This window comes from Aquarana catesbeiana, linkage group LG10 (assembly GCF_042186555.1).
Source record: "Aquarana catesbeiana isolate 2022-GZ linkage group LG10, ASM4218655v1, whole genome shotgun sequence".
NCBI classification, from domain to species: Eukaryota; Metazoa; Chordata; class Amphibia; order Anura; family Ranidae; genus Aquarana; species Aquarana catesbeiana.
Window position 1 is genome coordinate 40,176,481 of NC_133333.1, and position 19,375 is coordinate 40,195,855.

Below are 19,375 nucleotides of genomic sequence, written 5' to 3' on the forward strand. Positions count from 1 at the left end.
ATTCACAGAACAGCTGGGGGCAGAGCCCAGAATCATGGTGGGCCAGGCTGCCTGAACCTGGAAGAAGCAGCTGGCTGACGAGAAAAAAGATGTCGACAAGTTCAGACAACTGAACAGCGGATCACTGCAGGACAAAGCTGGATCCGCTGGGCAGGTGAGTATGTATTTTGACGAGAACCCATCATAATGGGTAAGGGGGATAATGGGGAGAAAAACAATCAAGGAGGGAGAGTGCAGTTCCTCTTTAATGAGCAAGGGTGATAAGGATGGTGATTGTGTTTTTTTTTTGACGGGGGGGGGGGTATTACTTGTGATTTTGAGAATTTAAAAAAACTTTTTTTGGCAGCCCCACCTCCCAGGGTGGTCTGGCCCAGACCACAAGGACGTTTCCTGCTCCCACAACCTCTTAGGATATTCCCATATCCCCATCCCACTAGGCTTTAGGAGCCCATTCACAGAACAGCCCCAGCGTCATCAGGGGCTGGGCTGCCTGAACCTGGAAGAGGCAGGTGGCTGAAGAGGACAAAGATGGGGACAGGCACAGACAACTGAACAACAGATCGTTGCAGGACAACGCTGGATCCGCTGGGCGGGTTAGGATGTGTTTTGAAGAGAACCCATTTATAACATGTAAGGGGGGATGAGAAGGACCAAAAGCATGGGGAGAGTGAAGTTCCTCTATGGGGGCAGGGTGATTAGGATGGTGCAATTGTGATTTTACTATACAGTAGGTCCTCTTTAAGAGTTTGTGTCCAGGTTGCCAGATGTAAATTAAACAAAACAGCCCAATCGTGTCTCAAAACTAGCTTAAAAGTAGCCAAAACCACATTTACAAAAAATAAAAACCCTCAAATAAAACGAAATATGTAATTTTTAGCATTTCTTTACCTACATTTTGGAAATAATTATTGGAGAGTTAAGCTGGCCATACGCTAATAGAATGTAGTTTTTCATTTTAAGAACATTCGTTGGATTTTCTAATCATTAGTGGGGTAAAATCGACATTCAATTACGACCATTGTGGTGTGAAATTTAGAAGAATCAGGTTGGAATTTTTTTCTTAAACAAATTTCCAATAGTGTATGTGTTTTTTGTTAGTTTAGGTCCATTCATTTCAAACATGGAATGGTAAAAGCTAATTTTGAAGTACTTCCCAACGACAATTTCAAGTCTTTGAATGTACTGGGAATTTTTGAACGGACAATTGTTCAAAAATGTATTAGTGTATGGACTGTTTTACCTAACTTAAGTCTATGTCTGCGGTTGCAAACAATTACATGACAGTTAGGACTGATCGGTTTCTTTTCCTTTATTCTGTTCTATATATTTTGGTCATTCATTGGAAGAAGCCATGTAGCCAGTACTGCTGACTGGCATACATCTATATACCGTTATATTAAATCTGCTCAAAGGCTTTTTGGGAGGTGGGATGCAGTTGCGTTTGTGGCCAGCTACATTTCCTTTTCATAAATTACACAACTGTCCAACTGACACAACCTCTAGAGAAACTCCCTGTTGCTGGCTGTTGAAATTTATCCACTTCTGTCTCTGAAAATGCCTCTTACTATGAGCTCTGATGAACAGTGTAAAAGTAAAAAATAAAAACTAACATAAATAGGAAAAAAACATTTTTTTAACGCAGAAGAGTCGCACTGGCTATTGAACTTAATTTTTCTTGGCTCATTGTAGGTGTTGTATGTCACCGCGTTCTTGACGTTCGCAATTTCCGACCAACTTTGTGTAACCGTGTGTATGCAAGACAAGTTTGAGCCAACATCCGGCGCAAAAAATCCATTTATTTTGTTGTCGAAATGTCCGATCGTGTGTACGGGGCATTCGGGTTTGTTTTTTTTTTTTTTTTAAAAACAAACATGTTATACTTACCTCCACTGTGCAGCTCGTTTTGCACAGAGTGGCCCCGAACATCCTCTTTTGGGGGTCCCCCGGCGGTGATCGCGGCTCCTCCCCACATAAGATAACTCCCTAGGAGAAGCGCTCTCCCGAGGGGGTTACCCTGCGGGCGCGCTCCCGAATCCAGCATTTGCGTCCATAGGCATGAATGCCATCATTGGATTTGATTGACAGCAGCAGGAGCCAATGGCTGCGCTGCTATCAATCTATCTAATCAGGACACGAGACACCGGACAGAGCTGGTGTTCTCATTCCCGTCGCTCAAATTTGGGGGTAAGTATAAGGGGGGCTCGGGGGCACTGCTGCATTAAAAGGGGTTTACAACCCCTTTAAGTGGTTAAAATTGCGCACACTTGTGGAATGGCTCCAAACTTCAGTACTTATAAATCTCCATAGGAGACGCTTTAGGATTTTTTTACAGGTTACATGTTTAGAGTTACAGAGGAGGTCTAGTGTTAGAATTATTGCTCTCGTTCTAATGATCGCAGCGTATGTAACCTGTGTGTATCTGGCTCTGATACTAGCCAGTGCCTCACCAGCCATTGACCTCACCACACATCCCTGGTATATACAATATCTGTGGGATCCCCATGGAAGCTGGAAATCACCATGGTAGCCATAACTTTCCAATCAGCTGGGTGCATTAGCTTTTCTGATTGTAGATCTAAAGGTCTGACTCAGCAGGGAAGTCAGACCTCTGCAGCAAGACCACTGCTTCCAAACAACCTCCAAGAATGTAGTCTTCCCTAAATTAACAAATAGCATCTGGGGTGTCTAATCACTGGATAAACTGTATGCCAGCACACAAAAGTATACGCATTACTCAAAAACGTTGCACCTATTCACATGCCCAGTTGCCAATAGGAATGAACGGTGCAACACTGATCCAGCAGCATTTATCCAACAGGCTCTTTGTATAGAAGTCAGTAGATCCACTTCTGTACAATCAGCCTGCCCATACATTACATGAGTCAAAATTCGGATGGTCGCTGCTGAAGCAATCGAACTTTGGATCCATGTGTAGCCAGCTTAATTCTCTGCTTTCACAGCAGTTCCACATGTATGGCATATACATATATACATTGGTTCAAGCGGTTGTATATATTGTATGCCAAAAAATCTAGGCACAGCACCTGGACGATCCTGGTGATCACTGTAGTAGCACCGACCACTACGTTTATTTTCAGCCTCCCAGGTATGAGATATGCATATTTACATTGGTCCAAACAGGCCCAATGGGGCAGCACAGTGGTGTAGTGGGTAGCACTTTTGCCTAGCAGTAAGAAGGGTCGCTGGTTCAAATCCCAACCACGACACTACCTGCCTGGAGTTTGCATGTTCTCCCTGTGCCTGCGTGGGTTTCCTCCGGGTACCCCGGTTTCCTCCCACACTCCAAAGACATGCTGGTAGGTTAATTGGATCCTGTCTAAATTGTCCCCAGTATGTGTATGTATGAATGTGAGTTAGGGACCTTAGATTGTAAGCTCCTTGAGGGTAGGGACTGATGTGAATGTACAATGTATATGTAAAGTGCTGCATAAATTGACGGTGCTATATAACAGTGTTTCTCAACTCCAGTCCTCAAGGCGCTCCAACAGGTCATGTTTTCAGGATTTCCCTCACATGAAATGGCTGTGGTAATTACTAAGGCAGTGAAACTGATCAAATCACCTGTGCAAAATAATGGAAAGCCTGAAAACATGACCTGTTGGGGTGCCTTGAGGACTGGAGTTGAGAAACACTGCTATATAAGTACCTGAAATAAATAAATAAATAAAATAAATGTAAATATGCAATAACAATCATGGAGTTGAGATTAAAATACCACAATTGTTTTCTATCAATGTACAAAATCTCATTCAAATCTTGGTCCTGCGCCTAATAGGTTCAAACAAAATCCATGCAAAAACCCACCAAAAGTCCCCTTTTACAAGAAGGCTCATATATTTGGCTGTTTTATTCCTTCCATAGGTGAGCAAAACAGGACGGAGCCTTGAACGGCACCTTATTGCTTCATCAACTCCACCTGGATGGGTCCTATGTTTGTGTGATTCCTTTCACAGGCGTGGGGAACAGGAGGGACTCCTTTATGGAAGCTGACCAGTTTCACTGGCCCCACCCGGCTGCAACATATGGCTGTGTGATTCTTTCCATGAGTGAAGAAAACAGGGCAGATCCTTGACTTGCCATGTGCCTTGGTCAGAGCAGCAAGCTGGAGCCGGCAAAAGTGCTCAGACAGACACCATTCAAGGTTCCATCATGTTTTCTTTGCCTGTAGAAGTAATCACACAGCCTTATGTTTTGGCTCCTAGATGAGGGGGACTTTGATCGTTATCCTGAGCATCTATATTGGAAACTATGAATTCAAAATGAACATAAGGCCTTTTCTGTACAGTGTCAAAGTTGAAATCAAAGCCCCATACACACGGGTGACATCGGCCGCTTCAGTAAAATCCGGCCGTCATTCGGCCTGTGTGTAAGGCAGCCGATCCGAAAGAAGCTGGCCCTTTGGCCAGCTTCTGTTGGATGAGGATGCTGAAAAATCAGCAGTCGACCAGCTCCCGATCAGAACTCTCAGCCAATGGTGGAGAATTCATTCAACCAAAAAACTGATAGTGTGTACTATGCTTTAGTGGCAATCTACTGGATGGACCGATGTGGCACCATGTTTGAACAAATGAACACTTTTTGGCAGACATTTAAGCTTGGTTGTGGCTGCCATGTTCTTATATGATATATTGCATTGTGGGTGACTACATAATAGAGTACATATATGCTAATTTGAATAAATAATCACCACAGGGACACTGCTATGTATTGAAAACTCCAATTATAGAAGAGGATACAGTACGGCAGTGCACTGAGGAACACTATAAAACGTGCAATCACTGAATTTGTGGCCATACTAATGAAGCCACCACAGCAGTATTTGCACGTTAATCTTTGAGGGCAATTACCTGTTAAAATGTGATTAAAATGCCTCTGATTTATATCAATCTAGAATATCATGACTAAAGGATTCGTCAACCTGGGTCCTTAAAATGAAGTGATAATGTCCAAATTGGGCCCAATTATACCATTTTCCCTCCCTGGTGTCATGTGACTCGTTAGTGTTACAAGGTCTCAGGTGTGAATGGGGAGCAGGTGTGTTAAATTTGGAGTTATCGCTCTCACTCTCTCATACTGGTCACTGGAAGTTCAACATGGCACCTCATGGCAAAGAACTCTCTGAGGATCTGAAAATTTTTTTTGTTGCTCTACATAAAGTTGGCCTAGGCTATAAGAAGATTGCCAAGACCCTGAAAATGAGCTGCAGCACGGTGGCCAAGACCATACAGCAGTTTAACAGGACAGGTTCCACTCAGAACAGGCCTCACCATGGTCAACCAAAGAAGTTGAGTGCACGGGCTCAGCATCATATCCAGAGGTTGTCTTTGGGAAATAGACGTATGAGTGCTGCCAGCATTGCTGCAGAGGTTGAAGGGGTGGGGGGTCAGCGTGTCAATGCTCAGACCATACGCCGCACACTGCATCAAATTGGTCTTCACGGCTGCTGTCTAAGAAGGAAGCCTTTTTTAAAGATGATACACAAGAAAGCCCGCAAACAGTTTGCTGAAAACAAGAAAACTAAGGACATGGATTACTGGAGCCCCTGTCCTGACAAAGCTATGCCACTCTTCGTTGCAAAACGCGTTGACGTCATCACAGTCACGTGACGCCATCCAAACGATCCCCCAATCCAACAGGCATTAGGAACTGCAGCGAGATGATTGGCGATCCGAACCACATACGTATTTAAACGGAATTACCGAGAATCGCCCTGTGAACCATCTGGCTCCCATGGCTACCAGGCTGTTGAGTTTTCTTACCTGGTCACAGACAACCTGGGACACACAGCATGCATTTTACGATCACGGCCGTGAGCTTGGTAGATTCGCAACCTACAGAATGTGGTAACGTGGGATCGTCTTCTGCTCCATGCCTCGTGTAGGAACTGCCGTGCATAGCTGCAATTGCCCAATAGCCTGCTTGATAATTTGACATACAGTCTGCCTACTATTTGGGTCTTAATTCACTGTGGGCAGTACTTTCAGATATCTATATCTGATGAATTGAAGCCTATTTGGCTTAGACCTGACTGCACTATATATGCCAGTGAACTCGGGAACCTGAGCAACATCGTACAGGCAGGCATTCATCTCGTGGCTAAGAGACTCCTGTTTTTTAAAAACAGCAGCCAGTGGACACTTAGCAGCAGCATTTTCATCTTCAATGTGGTAACTGTTCATCTTATGCTAGGAGTTCCACACTCTAGACTTAATAGTCGACAGGAGCAACCTCCACCCACCCTTCACTGACCCTAGTGATCACAGTATTGATTTATGTGGATACAGATGCTCCAAACACTAGAATATTGTTTGTGATCTCATTTCACAAATCCTAGTAACAGCCGCCTCTCTCATTGAGTCTAGCACGACTTTTCCAATTGTATCTTTCCTATCCCTGCGGACCATACAAACACAGATTGTCTATACATGCTTTCCACTGGAACTAATCTTTCTTAACTAGGTAAGTGGGGTATCCCGCTGACAATCTTTGTGTGTATGGTGATTTGGCGTCTGGACTTTCTGTTATCTCTATGTGATTTTTTTGTGTGTCTGTGTGTCCAGTCTCTGTTTCTCACACTTCACTTTACTAGTGTGGGATCCTATTAACCGATACTGGTGAAGATGCTGAGGGTAAAGGTGATGGACTGGCCAAGTATGTCTCCAGGCCTAAACCCTATTGAGCATCTGTGGGGCATCTTCAAACGGAAGGTGGAGGAGCGCAAGGTCTCTAACATCCACCAGCTTTGTGATGTCATCATGGAGGAGTGGAAGAGGACTCCAGTGGCAACCTGTGAAGCTCTGGTGAACTCCATGCCCAAGAGGATTAAGGCAGTGCTGGAAAATAATGGTGGCCACACAAAATATTGACACTTTGGGCCCAATTTGGACATTTTCACTTAGGGGTGTACTCACTTTGGTTGCCAGCAGTTTACACATTAATGGATGTGTGTTGAGTTATTTTTAGGGGGCAGCAAATTGACACTGTTATACAAGCTGTACACTCACTACTTACATTGTAGCAAAGTGTCATTTCTTCAGTGTTGTCACATGAAAAGATATAATAAAATATTTACAAAAATGTGAGTAAAATGTCACTTTTGTGAGATACTGTACCATTGCCACCTATCAGTGCCATCAGTGCCCATCAGTGCCTCATCATCAGTGCCACCTATCAGTGCTGCCTATCAGTGTTACCTACCAGTGCCCATCAGTACCACCCATCAGTGCCACCTATCAGTGCCTTTTAGTGCCTCCTAACAGTGCCCTTCAGTGGCGCCTATCAGTGCCACCTATTAGTGCCACCTATCAGTGCCACCAATCAGTGCCCTTTAGTGCCACCCATCAGTGCCCATCAGTGCCACCTATCAGTGCCCACCAGTGCCTCCTCATCAGTGCCACCTATAAGTGCCCATCAGTGCTGCCTTATCAGTGCCCATTAGTGCAGCCTATCAGTGCCCATCAGTGCAGCCTCATCAGCGTACATCAGTGAAGGAGAAAAATTACCTGTTTGCAAAATTTTATAACAAACTCTGAAACTTTTTTTTTTTTTTTAATAATAATTTTCGCCCTTTTTGTTTTTTTAGCAAAAAATTAAAAACCCAGGAGTGATTAAATACCACCAAAAGAAAGCTCTATTTGTGTGAAAAAAATGATAAAAATTTAATTTGGGTACAGTGTTGCATGACCGCGCAATTGTCATTCAAAGAGTGACAGCACCGAAAGCTGAAAATTGGCCTGGGCAGAAAGGGGGTTTAGGTGCCCAGTAAGTGGTTAACTAATCATTTTTTTGTATAATTCGCCTTTAAGGGGGTGTGTCCTATGCCTACATACTTTTGCTCATAGGTGTCCCTCGTTCCCATCTCAAAAAGTTGGGAGGTGTGCTCTCCAGGTTATGGCCAACTAGTGAACCCACACGATGGGGCTTCAATACCAATATCTGAGGATCATTTAGAGGATACTATCTAAGCAGATATCTGTTGGAATATGACTGGGACCTGATCTTGGAAACGATTATACTTTTCTGGATTCACATACCGCATGCTTATTTTGTAATTGTAACAACTTCTTTATTGGTGTACACCACTGGAGAACAGCTACTGACATCAAATGGTTGTGTAAATTATATAGCCTATTGCAATACTGGATTAAGATGACTGTAACTAGGGCTAGGGATATTGCTCCTTTTGTTTTATAGTATAGTTGCAGAGTAGACTCTGGACTTCCTGAGAAATTTATAGACCATTAAACTTTACAATTTGCACATTCAGTTGTGCAACACACTGGTAACCATACACTATATAAATACGGGTAATAAAACAAAAACAAAAAAAAACATTGAGAGTCCATCCTGCTTTGCCCCCCTTGCAGTTTTGACCTTTCTATGATGTGTTTTGTGACCATGTGTACACTTATGCCCCGCACACACGGTCGGATTTTCTGTTGGAAAATGTTCGATGGGAGCTTGTTGTCGAAAATTCTGACTGTGTGTAGGCTCCATCGGACATTCTCCATCGGACATTCTCCATCGGAATTTCCGCCACACAAATCTCAAATATCTGGATCTCAAATTTTCCGACAACAAAATCCGTTGTCGTAAATTCCGATTGTGTATACACAATTCCAATACACAAAATTCCACGCATGCTCGGAATCAAGCAGAAGAGCCGCACTGGCTATTGAACTTAATTTTTCTCAGCTCGTTGTACGTGTTGTACGTCACTGCGTTCTTGACGTTCGGAATTTCAGACAAGATTTGTGTGACCGTGTGTATGCAAGACAAGTTGAAGCCAACATCCGTCGGAAAAAATCAATGGATTTTGTTGTTGGAATGTCCGATCGTGTGTACGCGGCATTACATGATGGCCACAACATTCATACTTATTATATTATCTTATGAAAAAAAATCCTATATACAGTAAATGTCAGCTTCCTGGATGGTTCCCAGACCTCATGCTCCACAGCTTGAATAATGATTATTTACTACTAGGTGTCTGTGGAGCTTAATATAAATCCCAGCAATAACAGTACTTGACCTCAAAGTATCAACTATTTCCAGTAACAATGGAAACAACCAGACAAAACTATCTTTCTGCAAAAGAGACTCAAACTGACACCTATACATCACAACAACTATATGTGGACATCCCTCCAAATGATTACGTTCAGGTATTTCCAGTGAATAGTACTGTTAATGCTGCAGCTATAGCATACAAAGACATTTTAGACAATTGTGTACTTGCAACCTTGTGGCAACAGTTTGGGGAAGGCCCTTTACCATTCCAGCATGACTGTACCCCTTTGTACAAAGCCAAATCCATAAATAGTTTGATGAGTTTGGTGAGCTCAGACCTCAACCCTACACATTTGAGATGATTTGGAATAAAGATTGTGAGCCAAATCTTCTCATCCATCATTGGTACTTGACCTAACAAATGCTCTTTTGGCAGAATAGGCACAAATTCCCACAGACACACTACGAAATCTGGTGGAGAGCCTTCTCAGAAGAGTGGAGGATGTTATAGCCAGATACGGGGGGTCCAACTCCATAATAATGCCCTTGGTTTTGGAATGAGATATTCAACTAGCACATAGAGGCGTGATGTCTATATACAGTATATGTATGTAAGCATAGAATATAATTCAGTCATTTAGAAAAACCTCTAAAAATCTAAAGAAGAAAAAAATCTTAAGAGAATTCTTAAAAAAACAAAAAAAAAAAAAACTAAATTGCAAGTGATTGCAGAGAAGAAGTATTACCCAGTACAGTAGATATTACACAGGAAACAGTTAGTATGTGTACAACACTTTGAAGTCTTAACATGCTACCACGGATACATGCTTTTATTCTGAAAGCACGTATGCACGGAGGTTCCCATGCAAATGCTTGTCAGTGCAAGTTGGAGGAAAAACAAACATTGGCTAAATATTTAAAAGAACACAACCGTATCTATTGAAAGATCTCCAATGTCTATTGGAACTTAAAATTCATGTTAGGACTGAAATCTGTCTATAAAATTGGCAAAAATAAATTAAACATAATTAAATCAGTTAATTTCACCACGGAAAAGACTAATGCAGGTATGTAGCTAAAGCAGCAACCTGTGATTATTTGTAGAACAGACAATTTTCAGATCTTGTCATACTATACAATTGGCAACATTTTAAAAACTATGTTTAGATTTATTTAAAATTGTACCTGGTTTGTCTAAATTTGGTCTACACAATTATGCCACAGAGGACAACTCAACTTAGATATGCTTAATAAGGTTGGGTACAGTTTTCGTGACTTAGTCAATGGAGAGGAGTGGTACGGGCGTGATTACCACCTATCTTTACTCATTTCATTAGGAGAAGTTGGAGATTCTCCATGTGTGATAACAAGTATTCATCATTTAAGATAAACAAGACTTCTTTGCTTAGTATCATCCCCTAGTCTCAACTTATACCCAAACAACGATAGACTTGGGGGGCACACCCTAATGCCGTGTACACACGGTCGGACATTCCGACAACAAAATCCATGGATTTTTTCCGACGGATGTTGGCTCAAACTTGTCTTGCATACACACGGTCACACAAATCTTGTCGGAAATTCAAGAACGCGGTGACGTACAACACTTACAAGTAGCCGAGAAAAATGAAGTTCAATAGCCAGTGCGGCTCTTCTGCTTGATTCCGAGCATGCGTGGAACTTTGTGTGTCGGAATTGTGTACACACGATCGGAATTTACGACAACAGATTTTGTTGTCGGAAAAGTTTGAGATCCAGATCTCAAATTTTGTGTGACGAGAATTCCGATGGAAAATGTCGGATGGAGCCTACACACGGTCGGAATTTCCGACAACAATCTCCCGACGAACATTTTCCGTCGGAAAAGCCGACCGTGTGTACGGGGCATAATAATGCATAACATTAGATGGTGCAGCTAAGCTATAAAACTGACAAACGGAAGAAAAGATTACAGTGCACACATACTAAAATGACATTTAAATCCTGCAAGGCTATTAAAAACACCTGAACATTTTCAGCAAATAAGCAAAAAATATGGGGATTTGGTCACACTATATGGCCACAACTTATACCCAAGGATCGTGTGGGACCTTTGCATCACCAGTGACCACCCAAAGCTAGCAAACAAAAATGTAGTGTTCTTCAAAAGCTGGTCAGCAAATATTAAGCAAGCCCTGAGCAGGTTAAACGTAAACTAAAGTGCTCAAAAAAGTGGGTGCAAAATCAGACATCTGCAAAGACAAAAACATGAAGGTTTCAAACCCAATACTATTCCTGATAGTGGTGCCAGAGGCACCTGCAATCTATAAATGCCTGTAAATACATTTCTACACATTTTTTTGCAACAAGTGTATATAGTTCTTCTCTGGAAGTGCAATAAATGAGTAAAGAGCTGACACTTACTTGCTGTGCAGACATTGTTCAGACAAAGGTATTGTAGAATAGGGAAACCAACTAGCTAGCTAGTCCATTCATTTGAGTCACATAACCTCCCTCCCCCAACGTAGTACCTCCCTCAGCCTTCTATAAAGTCTGGGTCTGCTTATTTTCTTTACATCAACTCCCCATCAACTCCCCCTCTCTCCACATTCCTCTGCCATCTTATTTGTATTTTTTTTTCTACTTGTAACAATTGTGATAGACTTGTTCTTCTGCTTTTCTTGACTAAAATAATAGGCCGCTGACGTTAAGATGAGGTGATCACCTAAGGTTCTACAAATTCAGACCTGTAATATAGTCAGAGGTGGATTACTATAAAGGCAAGATTGGGTAGCTGCAAGGGGCCCAACACTGTAGGGGGTGGGTACACTTTGAAGGTAGTTAGTTTTTTTTTTTTCTTTTTAGAAGGAGTTTTCAGCCTTTATATCCTCTTTTTAAAGGCTTGTTTTAAGATCGAGTGATGATACACGATACATGTTCACTTTACCTGTACCTGGAAGCTTCATTACAATATTATATGGCGCCTTTGCATGAGTAACTTGCAAAGAATCTTAATGCTACGTGAGATTCAAAAATTCAAATACTGCACTCCATTTCCTTTGAAGTTCTTCACAAAATACATGTCAGAAGCAAGGCAGAAATATCTGCGTACAATGACTCTTTTCCATGGTCGTAGTAAACTGGTAGAGACCCATTAACTGTTGTGTGATGGTGATAATGGAGACTTGGCTTCACATTATTATTCCGGAAACTGCTATGCAGTTAACTGGACGGACTCTTTCGGCAGGACAGGACCAGAGATTCGGGAAAGAGTAGGGGAGGGAGGCTTTGTATATATATTTTAAATGCCTGGTGTTCAGATAGCAAGATTTTTGCTAACTATTTATTGTTCCCCAGATTTAGAATTTTTGGCTGTGAAATGCAGGCCCTTTTACTCGCCAAGAGAGTTTATGGCGGAACTCATCCTTGCGGTTTATATACCACCAGATGCAAATGCTGTAGTGGCTCTGGACCTGTTGGTGAAAACAAAAGATACATTTCAGTGTGCACAACCTGATGAGGTACTGGTGATTGCTGGAGACTTCAATCATGTAAAACTGGGGTCCGTGCTTCCAGGACTCCATTAATTTGTGAAATGTGCTACTAGAGGTGGAAATATATTAGATATGTTCTTTTGTAACATCAAGAAAGCTTATAGAGCTATTGCTTTACCACATCTTGGCCAGTCAAATCATCTCTCTATCTTTCTTATCCCACTGTATATCCCCATTAGGCAGAGTAGGTCATCAGAGCTTAGGGGGGTAAGGACGTGGCCAGCAGGTTCTCTTGAACAGCTGCAAGACTGCTTTGAAAGGACAAACTGGGACCTATTTGAACAGCAGGATCTAAACGCGTACACTGGTGCGGTGTTGAGTTACATCATTGGTGCTCAACCTGTGGCCCTCCAGCTGTTACAGAACTACAAGTCCCATGAGGCATTGCAAGCCACTGAGTTACACGCATGGCTACCAAAGGCAGAGGCAGGATGGGACTTGCAGTTCCAAAACAGCTGGAGGGCCACAGGTTGAGCACCCATGAGTTACATACTACCCTGTGTAGATAATGTCACAGTGGTTAAACACATCAGGGTTTTCTCTAATCAGAAGCCCTGGATGACAAAGAGGGTTAGGTGTCTTCTGAGGGAACGGGATAATGCTTTTAGGGATGGTGATAGTATAAAGTACAGAGAGGCTAGGGCGAACTTAAAGAGTTATAAAAGAGGTCAAATCTGATTTTAAAAGCAGAATTGAGGAATATGTTAAGGGAAATAACCCACGAGAAGGTTGGAAAGGGCTACAGCATATTCTTAACCACAGAGAAGGTAAGAACATAGATGCTAAGCAAAGTATTCAATTAGCTGGGGAACTAAATATTTTTTTGCACGTTTTGAGTTTACTGATTTTTGGAAAACACATTTTCCAGAGTTGGGTCTGGATGACATCTTGCCTCTTGTGCAAGAATATGAGGTGCAACGGGCATTCAAGTCCATAAATGCTAGAAAAGCAAAGGTTCCCAATGGCATCCCGGGGAGGGTTATTAAGGCCTGTGCGGATGAACTGGCAGGTGTCTTTACTAAGATACTTAACAGATCATTATCGCTAGCTGCAGTACCAACTTGCCTAAAATCAACTATTATTACTTCAATCCCTAAAACCACAAATGTAGATAGTTAAAAAGACAACAGGCCTATTACGCTAACTTTGTAATGAAATGTTTTGAAAGAGTGGTGTTAGGACATATTAAAACAGCCTTACCAGACAATCTTGATCCTCATCAGTTTGCATATAGGGCAAACAGAAGCACGGAGGATGCTATTGCTTTTGCATTGGAAGAGGCTCTAAGTCACCTAGAGTCCCCTGGCAATTATGTAAAAATGCTGTTTATTGATTGCAGTGCTGCATTCAACCCGTAATTCTGGACTTATTAGTTACTAAAATGCTGAAGCTAAAAGTGCCAGGGTCCCTTTGTTTATGGACATGGGACTTTCTGGTTAATCGCCCACAAGCGGTGAGACTAGGTAAATATGTTTCCTCCAAGTGCTTAATTAGTATAGGATTGCCACAGGGCTGTGTATTGAGTCCTCTCCTCTACTTGTTATACACTTGTGACTATACTCCCTATTTTCCAATGAATAGTGTCCTCAAAATTGCAGATGACACTACCATAGTTGGTCGAATTCAGGGTGTCGACGAGGAGTACTACAGGAAGGAGGTTGGAAGAACTGTAGAGTGGTGTGGGGAAAACAATCTATCTTTAGACACAGGAAAGACCAAGGAAGTTATGCTAGATTTTAGGAAGGGTAAAACAGACCTGGCACTGCTCTACATTAAAGGAGAACTAGTAGAGAGAGTCCCTGTTTTTAAGTTCTTTGGTGTTTATATTACCGAGAACTTAACTTGGTCAGCAAACGTGAGAGCTGTCACCAAAAGGTGTCAGCAGCATTTGTATTTCCTGAGACTCCTCAGGAAATATGTTCTAGAGAGAAACATCCTAGAGTCCTTTTCTCGGTGTAAGGGATCAGGGGGTGACAAGCCGGCTCAGACAGTTCAGTCAACTTAAAAGGCTTTATTCAGCAAAAAGCAACAGAAAATTGACAAGCTTTGTCTTTATAGGCAGTTCAAACAACACAAAAACTCTTCTTAGCAGTATAAGACAGTTCTTTTTAAATAATGCTCAGCATCCCAGCCACAGCATATAACATAGCAAAGTCCCAGTTCAGGCAGGCTCACCCTGCAGGATCATAGGTAACAGGGGTCCTTCCAGCTTCAAGCTCCTCTCAGCTTTGATAGCTCAACAGCCATCTCTCTCCAAACACTCTTCTCCTCTCTCATTTTCAACTCAGCTGGAAATAAGCAGGTCTGAAGGGGAAATACCTGCCCTCTTCAATTAACCCCTTCTTAGCCCTGCCCCAGGCTGACTCTCCACACGGTCCTCTAGTGAGAGAGCGTGCTGACTTACTGTATCCTGGCCTGGTATTCTAACTGTACGCCAGCAGAAAAGGCTGCACTCCATAGAATTGTAAACATTGCACCGAGAGTTGTGGGCTGTAAGTTTGTCTCTGTAGACGAAATGTATCAGTCACGCTGTGTTGGCAGAGCAGGAAGGATAGTGAGCGACTTGTCTCATCCTGGACGTCATCTTTTTGAACTGCTGCCATCTGGCAGACAGCTCAGAAATATTAGAGTGAGGACAAATCGTTTCAGGGTAAGTTTCTTCCCAGGAGCCGTTAGGTGTATGAATGACGTCTTCCATAAAAAATAAATAGATAGTAGCGAAGATTGGCATCTGCAGAGATAAATTGCTCCTGTAGTGGGGGGGAAATGATCTTATCTTAAAAAAAAAAATTGAAAACAGCCCAGAGCCCAATGTGTAGTTATTCTACAACTGAAAGCAGCCCATACATGAAAGTATAGTAGACGGATCAAGGAAGCATCTCATGTCTATGGCAAACAACAACTGGCCGAGAGTTTGTAGGCAAGTAGTGGTGACTGCTGCCCCAGACAGGAAGTTGGGAGTAAACTGTGTTTCTGGGTTTTTCTTGGCGTGTTTTCCTGGGTCTGACCCTCCTGTCCTGTGTTCTATGAAAGGTACAGAGGTCAGGACCCTGTGGGACTTCTTGTTGCTGTTCTGCTGGCTTGGTCCCGAACCCGCTTGGTCAAACCCATTCCCTGCTATTACTGGAGTCTGGATTTCCAGTAATGTGATCAAGTCGGAGTTCCCACTGCCTAGGAGGATTGCTGTGGCTTGCAGTCCCTCCTGAAGACACCATTCATGGACCCTGCCAAAGATGGACTTTCTCCTATGCTGGGGCAACCAGCACATAAAGTCTATAGCTGGGGTCAGTATTCACATTGGGGTATGAAGATACAGTGTGAAGGCACAAGTGGTAACCACAAGGGTTCATACAGTGTGAAGACACAAGTGGTTACCAAGGGTAACAAAGGTTTCTCTAGCGGCCTGTCATGTACATGTGGCAGGTGAAGTAACTTCTTGCAGCGAAGGAAGATGTTGTTGGCACTCCTTCAGCAAGCAATCCGTGGACAAATGGAGAGGGCATTGGCTCTGTCCATCTAAAAAATGTAATATTTTGCACTTTTGTCGCAGCAGCTTGCGGGTCAGGGGGTCTTTGGGGGGGGGCGGGGGTCAATGATTAACCAGATTGTAGAAGAATTGGGGGCCCGTCTAGGGTATGGCACTCCCACCTGGTTGGTTAATGGTTGTTCTCCCGGGACAAAATGTGGAAGTCGCAACATCTTCGAGCCAGATGGGGCACGACTGAGGACATGGTCAGTAATAATCAAAAATGTGATTTAAGGACACCCAAAGACCCCCTCCTGGTGTTAAAATTGTTTTGTTATTTATTAATTTGTTAAATAAAAGGGCTGCTGTGGCCATTTAAACCTATGTCACGCAGTGTTGTGTTTTTATTATAAGTTCAAGGACCGTAAGTTGACGAATCCTTTAGTCAAGAAATTTGCTGGATTCCCCCATCAACACTGAAAGTGCTGACAGGGGAATCCCGAGACATTGTATTCTTTCGGCAGGGAGAAGACAGTGATTATTGCTAGCCGCTATATCAATCGATCAACTTGGTACATTCAGCCTGCCCATACACTGTTTGAATCCCTGGATTCTTATGTGTCCTTGATACTTAAATGATGAGATCTGCCTGCCATAATTCCTAGCTTTGTTCCTACCCAAAATGTGGCTTTGATTTATCACTTGGGATTGATCATCACTGACTGTGGAAACTTCACACTGGACAGGGGCAGGCTGGGCCAGGGGCAAGGTGGAAATTTCCTCCCAGGCTGCCTAACTTCTATTCAAAATGGCCACTGTCTGCTGACATTTTTTTTCATGTAGGAAGTCGGCCGTGGTGATTGCCGATTGGCTGTGTTCTTGCCGCACTGCATTCCGGGAGTTGTAGTCCGGATCGCGCTTAAGTTCCTGGTGGCAAAGGGCGGAGAGAACTGAGCAGTGGTGCCCAGCAGCTACTACAACTCCCACTGAAGACAGACTCTTTAGAGGCAGGCAGAGGCAGGACGCGCAGCGTATTAGGGGACATGTCACTCACATCATGTGGAAACATCCCAAGTCTCCCGCATTTGGCTGCGGGCTCCCGGACACCCGTGAGTGCCGGGCGTTCTGCCAGCTGGGGCTGTCAGTCAGCCACAGACAGAAGACAGAGCAGACCTCGAGCAGCCAAATGAAGTACGGCTGTGGCGGGCGCTCGTGTTGCTCTGTCTTCTGTCTGGTGGACACTGATTAGGTGGCACTAAAGGACACTAATGGGCTGCACTGGTGGGCACTGACGAGGTGGCACTGATAGGCACTGATAGGCTGCACTGGTGGCCACTGATGGACACTGATGAGCTGCACTGGTGGGCACTAATGTGATGGCACTGATAGGCTGAACTGGTGGGCACTGATGAGGTGGCACTGTTAGGCTTCACTGGTGGGCACTGATGGAAACTGATGGGCTGCACTGGCAGGCACTGATGGATACTGATAGGCTGCACTGGTGGGCACTGATGAGGTGGCACCGATGTACACTAATAGGCTGCATTGATGAACACTGATAAGCTAAACTGGTGGACACTGATGAGGTGACACTGATGGGCTGCACTGGTGGTCACTGAAGAGATGGCACTGATGGACACTGATAGGCTGCACTGATGGACACTGATGGCTGCATTGATAGCCTAAACTGGTGGGCACTGATAGGTTGCACTGGTGGGCACTGATGGACACTGATAGGCTGCACTGATGAGCACTGATGAGGTGGCACTGATGGGCGGCACTGGTGGGCACTGATAGGCTGCACTGATAGGCTAAACTGGTGGGCACTGATGAGGTGGCACTAATGGGCTGCACTGTTGGGCACTGATGAGGTGGCACTGATGGACACTGATTGGCTGCACTGGTGGGCACTGATGGGCTGCACTGGTGGGCACTGATGAGGCTGCATTTAATTGGCACTGGTAAAAGGGGGTCGGCGCAAAGCGTCACCTCCCTGAAATGAGTTTTTGCAGGTTGGGATGTCTGCACGTGACTGGCTCGGGCTGGGTGCTGGATGGCTGCAAGCCTGCAACCTGAAGTTTTTAGAGAGACATTTACAGAGAGAAGAACTAACTGACTGAGAGCAGCTTACTTTTCCACTACAACTTCTGGAGTCTTTGAACTGGAGGTTGCACGTGACTGTCTTAAGCTGGGCGCTGGCTGCAACTTGAATTTGTCCTCACTCCCCCACAGGGGCGTTGCTAGGTGGGAAAAAGACCAGGGGCTTCAGCCCCAAGACCGAGCCCAGCATCGGGGGGTAAGCTCACTTGCTGGTTGCTGCCTGGCTTACCAGTGCCCATCAATGCTGACCACTAAAAACTGACATACCTGACGTACACTGACCATTACACTGACCTACCTGACCTACCTGACCCACACTGACCTACCTGACCTACACTGACCATTACACTGACCTACCTGACCCACATTGACCTACCTGACCCACACTGACCCACATTGACCTACCTGACCCACACTGACCCACACTGACCTACCTGACGCACACTGACATACCTGACCATTACACTGACCTACCTGACACACACTGACTTACCTGACCTACCTGACCCACACTGACCTACCTGACTCACACTGACCAACCTGACACACACTGACCAACCTGACACACACTGATCATTACACTGACCTACCTGACCCACACTGACCTACCTGACCCACACTGACCTACATGATGCATACTGACCTACATGACGCACACTGACCTACCTGACGCACACTGACCTACCTGACGCACACTGACCTACCTGACCCACACTGACCTACCTGACGCACACTGAGCTACCTGACGCACTCTGACCTACCTGACGCACACTGACGTACCTGACACACTCTGACCTACCTGACCATTACACTGACCTACCTGACCCACACTGACCTACCTGACCCACACTGACCATTACACTGACCTACCTGACCCACACTGACCTACCTGACGCACACTGACCATTACACTGACCTACCTGACACACACTGACCTACCTGACACACACTGACCTACCTGACACACACTGATCATTACACTGACCTGACACACACTGGCCTAACTGACACACACTGACCTACCTGATGCACACTGACTTACCTCAAGATTACACTGACACACACTTACCTACCTGACACATACTGACTTAACTCACCATTAGGCTGACACACACTGACCTACCTGACCCACACTGACGCACACTGACATACCTGACCATTACACTGACCTACCTGACACACACTGACTTACCTGACCTACCTGACCCGCACTGACCTACCTGACTCACACTGACCAACCTGACAC

General features: G+C 44.2%; 1 protein-coding gene across 2 annotated transcripts in view; it reads right to left on the reverse strand.

The window, feature by feature from the left end:
• The window catches only part of LOC141110607 (cornifelin homolog B-like), a 66,117-nt gene extending 51,013 nt beyond the window's left edge, over window positions 1–15,104 (reverse strand). The window contains exon 1 of one of the 2 annotated variants that reach the window (XM_073602045.1): window positions 14,968–15,104. In XM_073602045.1, coding sequence (XP_073458146.1) covers window positions 14,968–15,021 — 54 coding nt within the window. In that variant the 5' untranslated portion in view covers window positions 15,022–15,104. Of the gene's footprint in view, window positions 1–11,433; window positions 11,942–14,967 lie in introns of those variants that run through there. The other variant, XM_073602046.1, reaches the window with a different exon arrangement.
• Window positions 15,105–19,375: the final 4,271 nt, after the last annotated feature.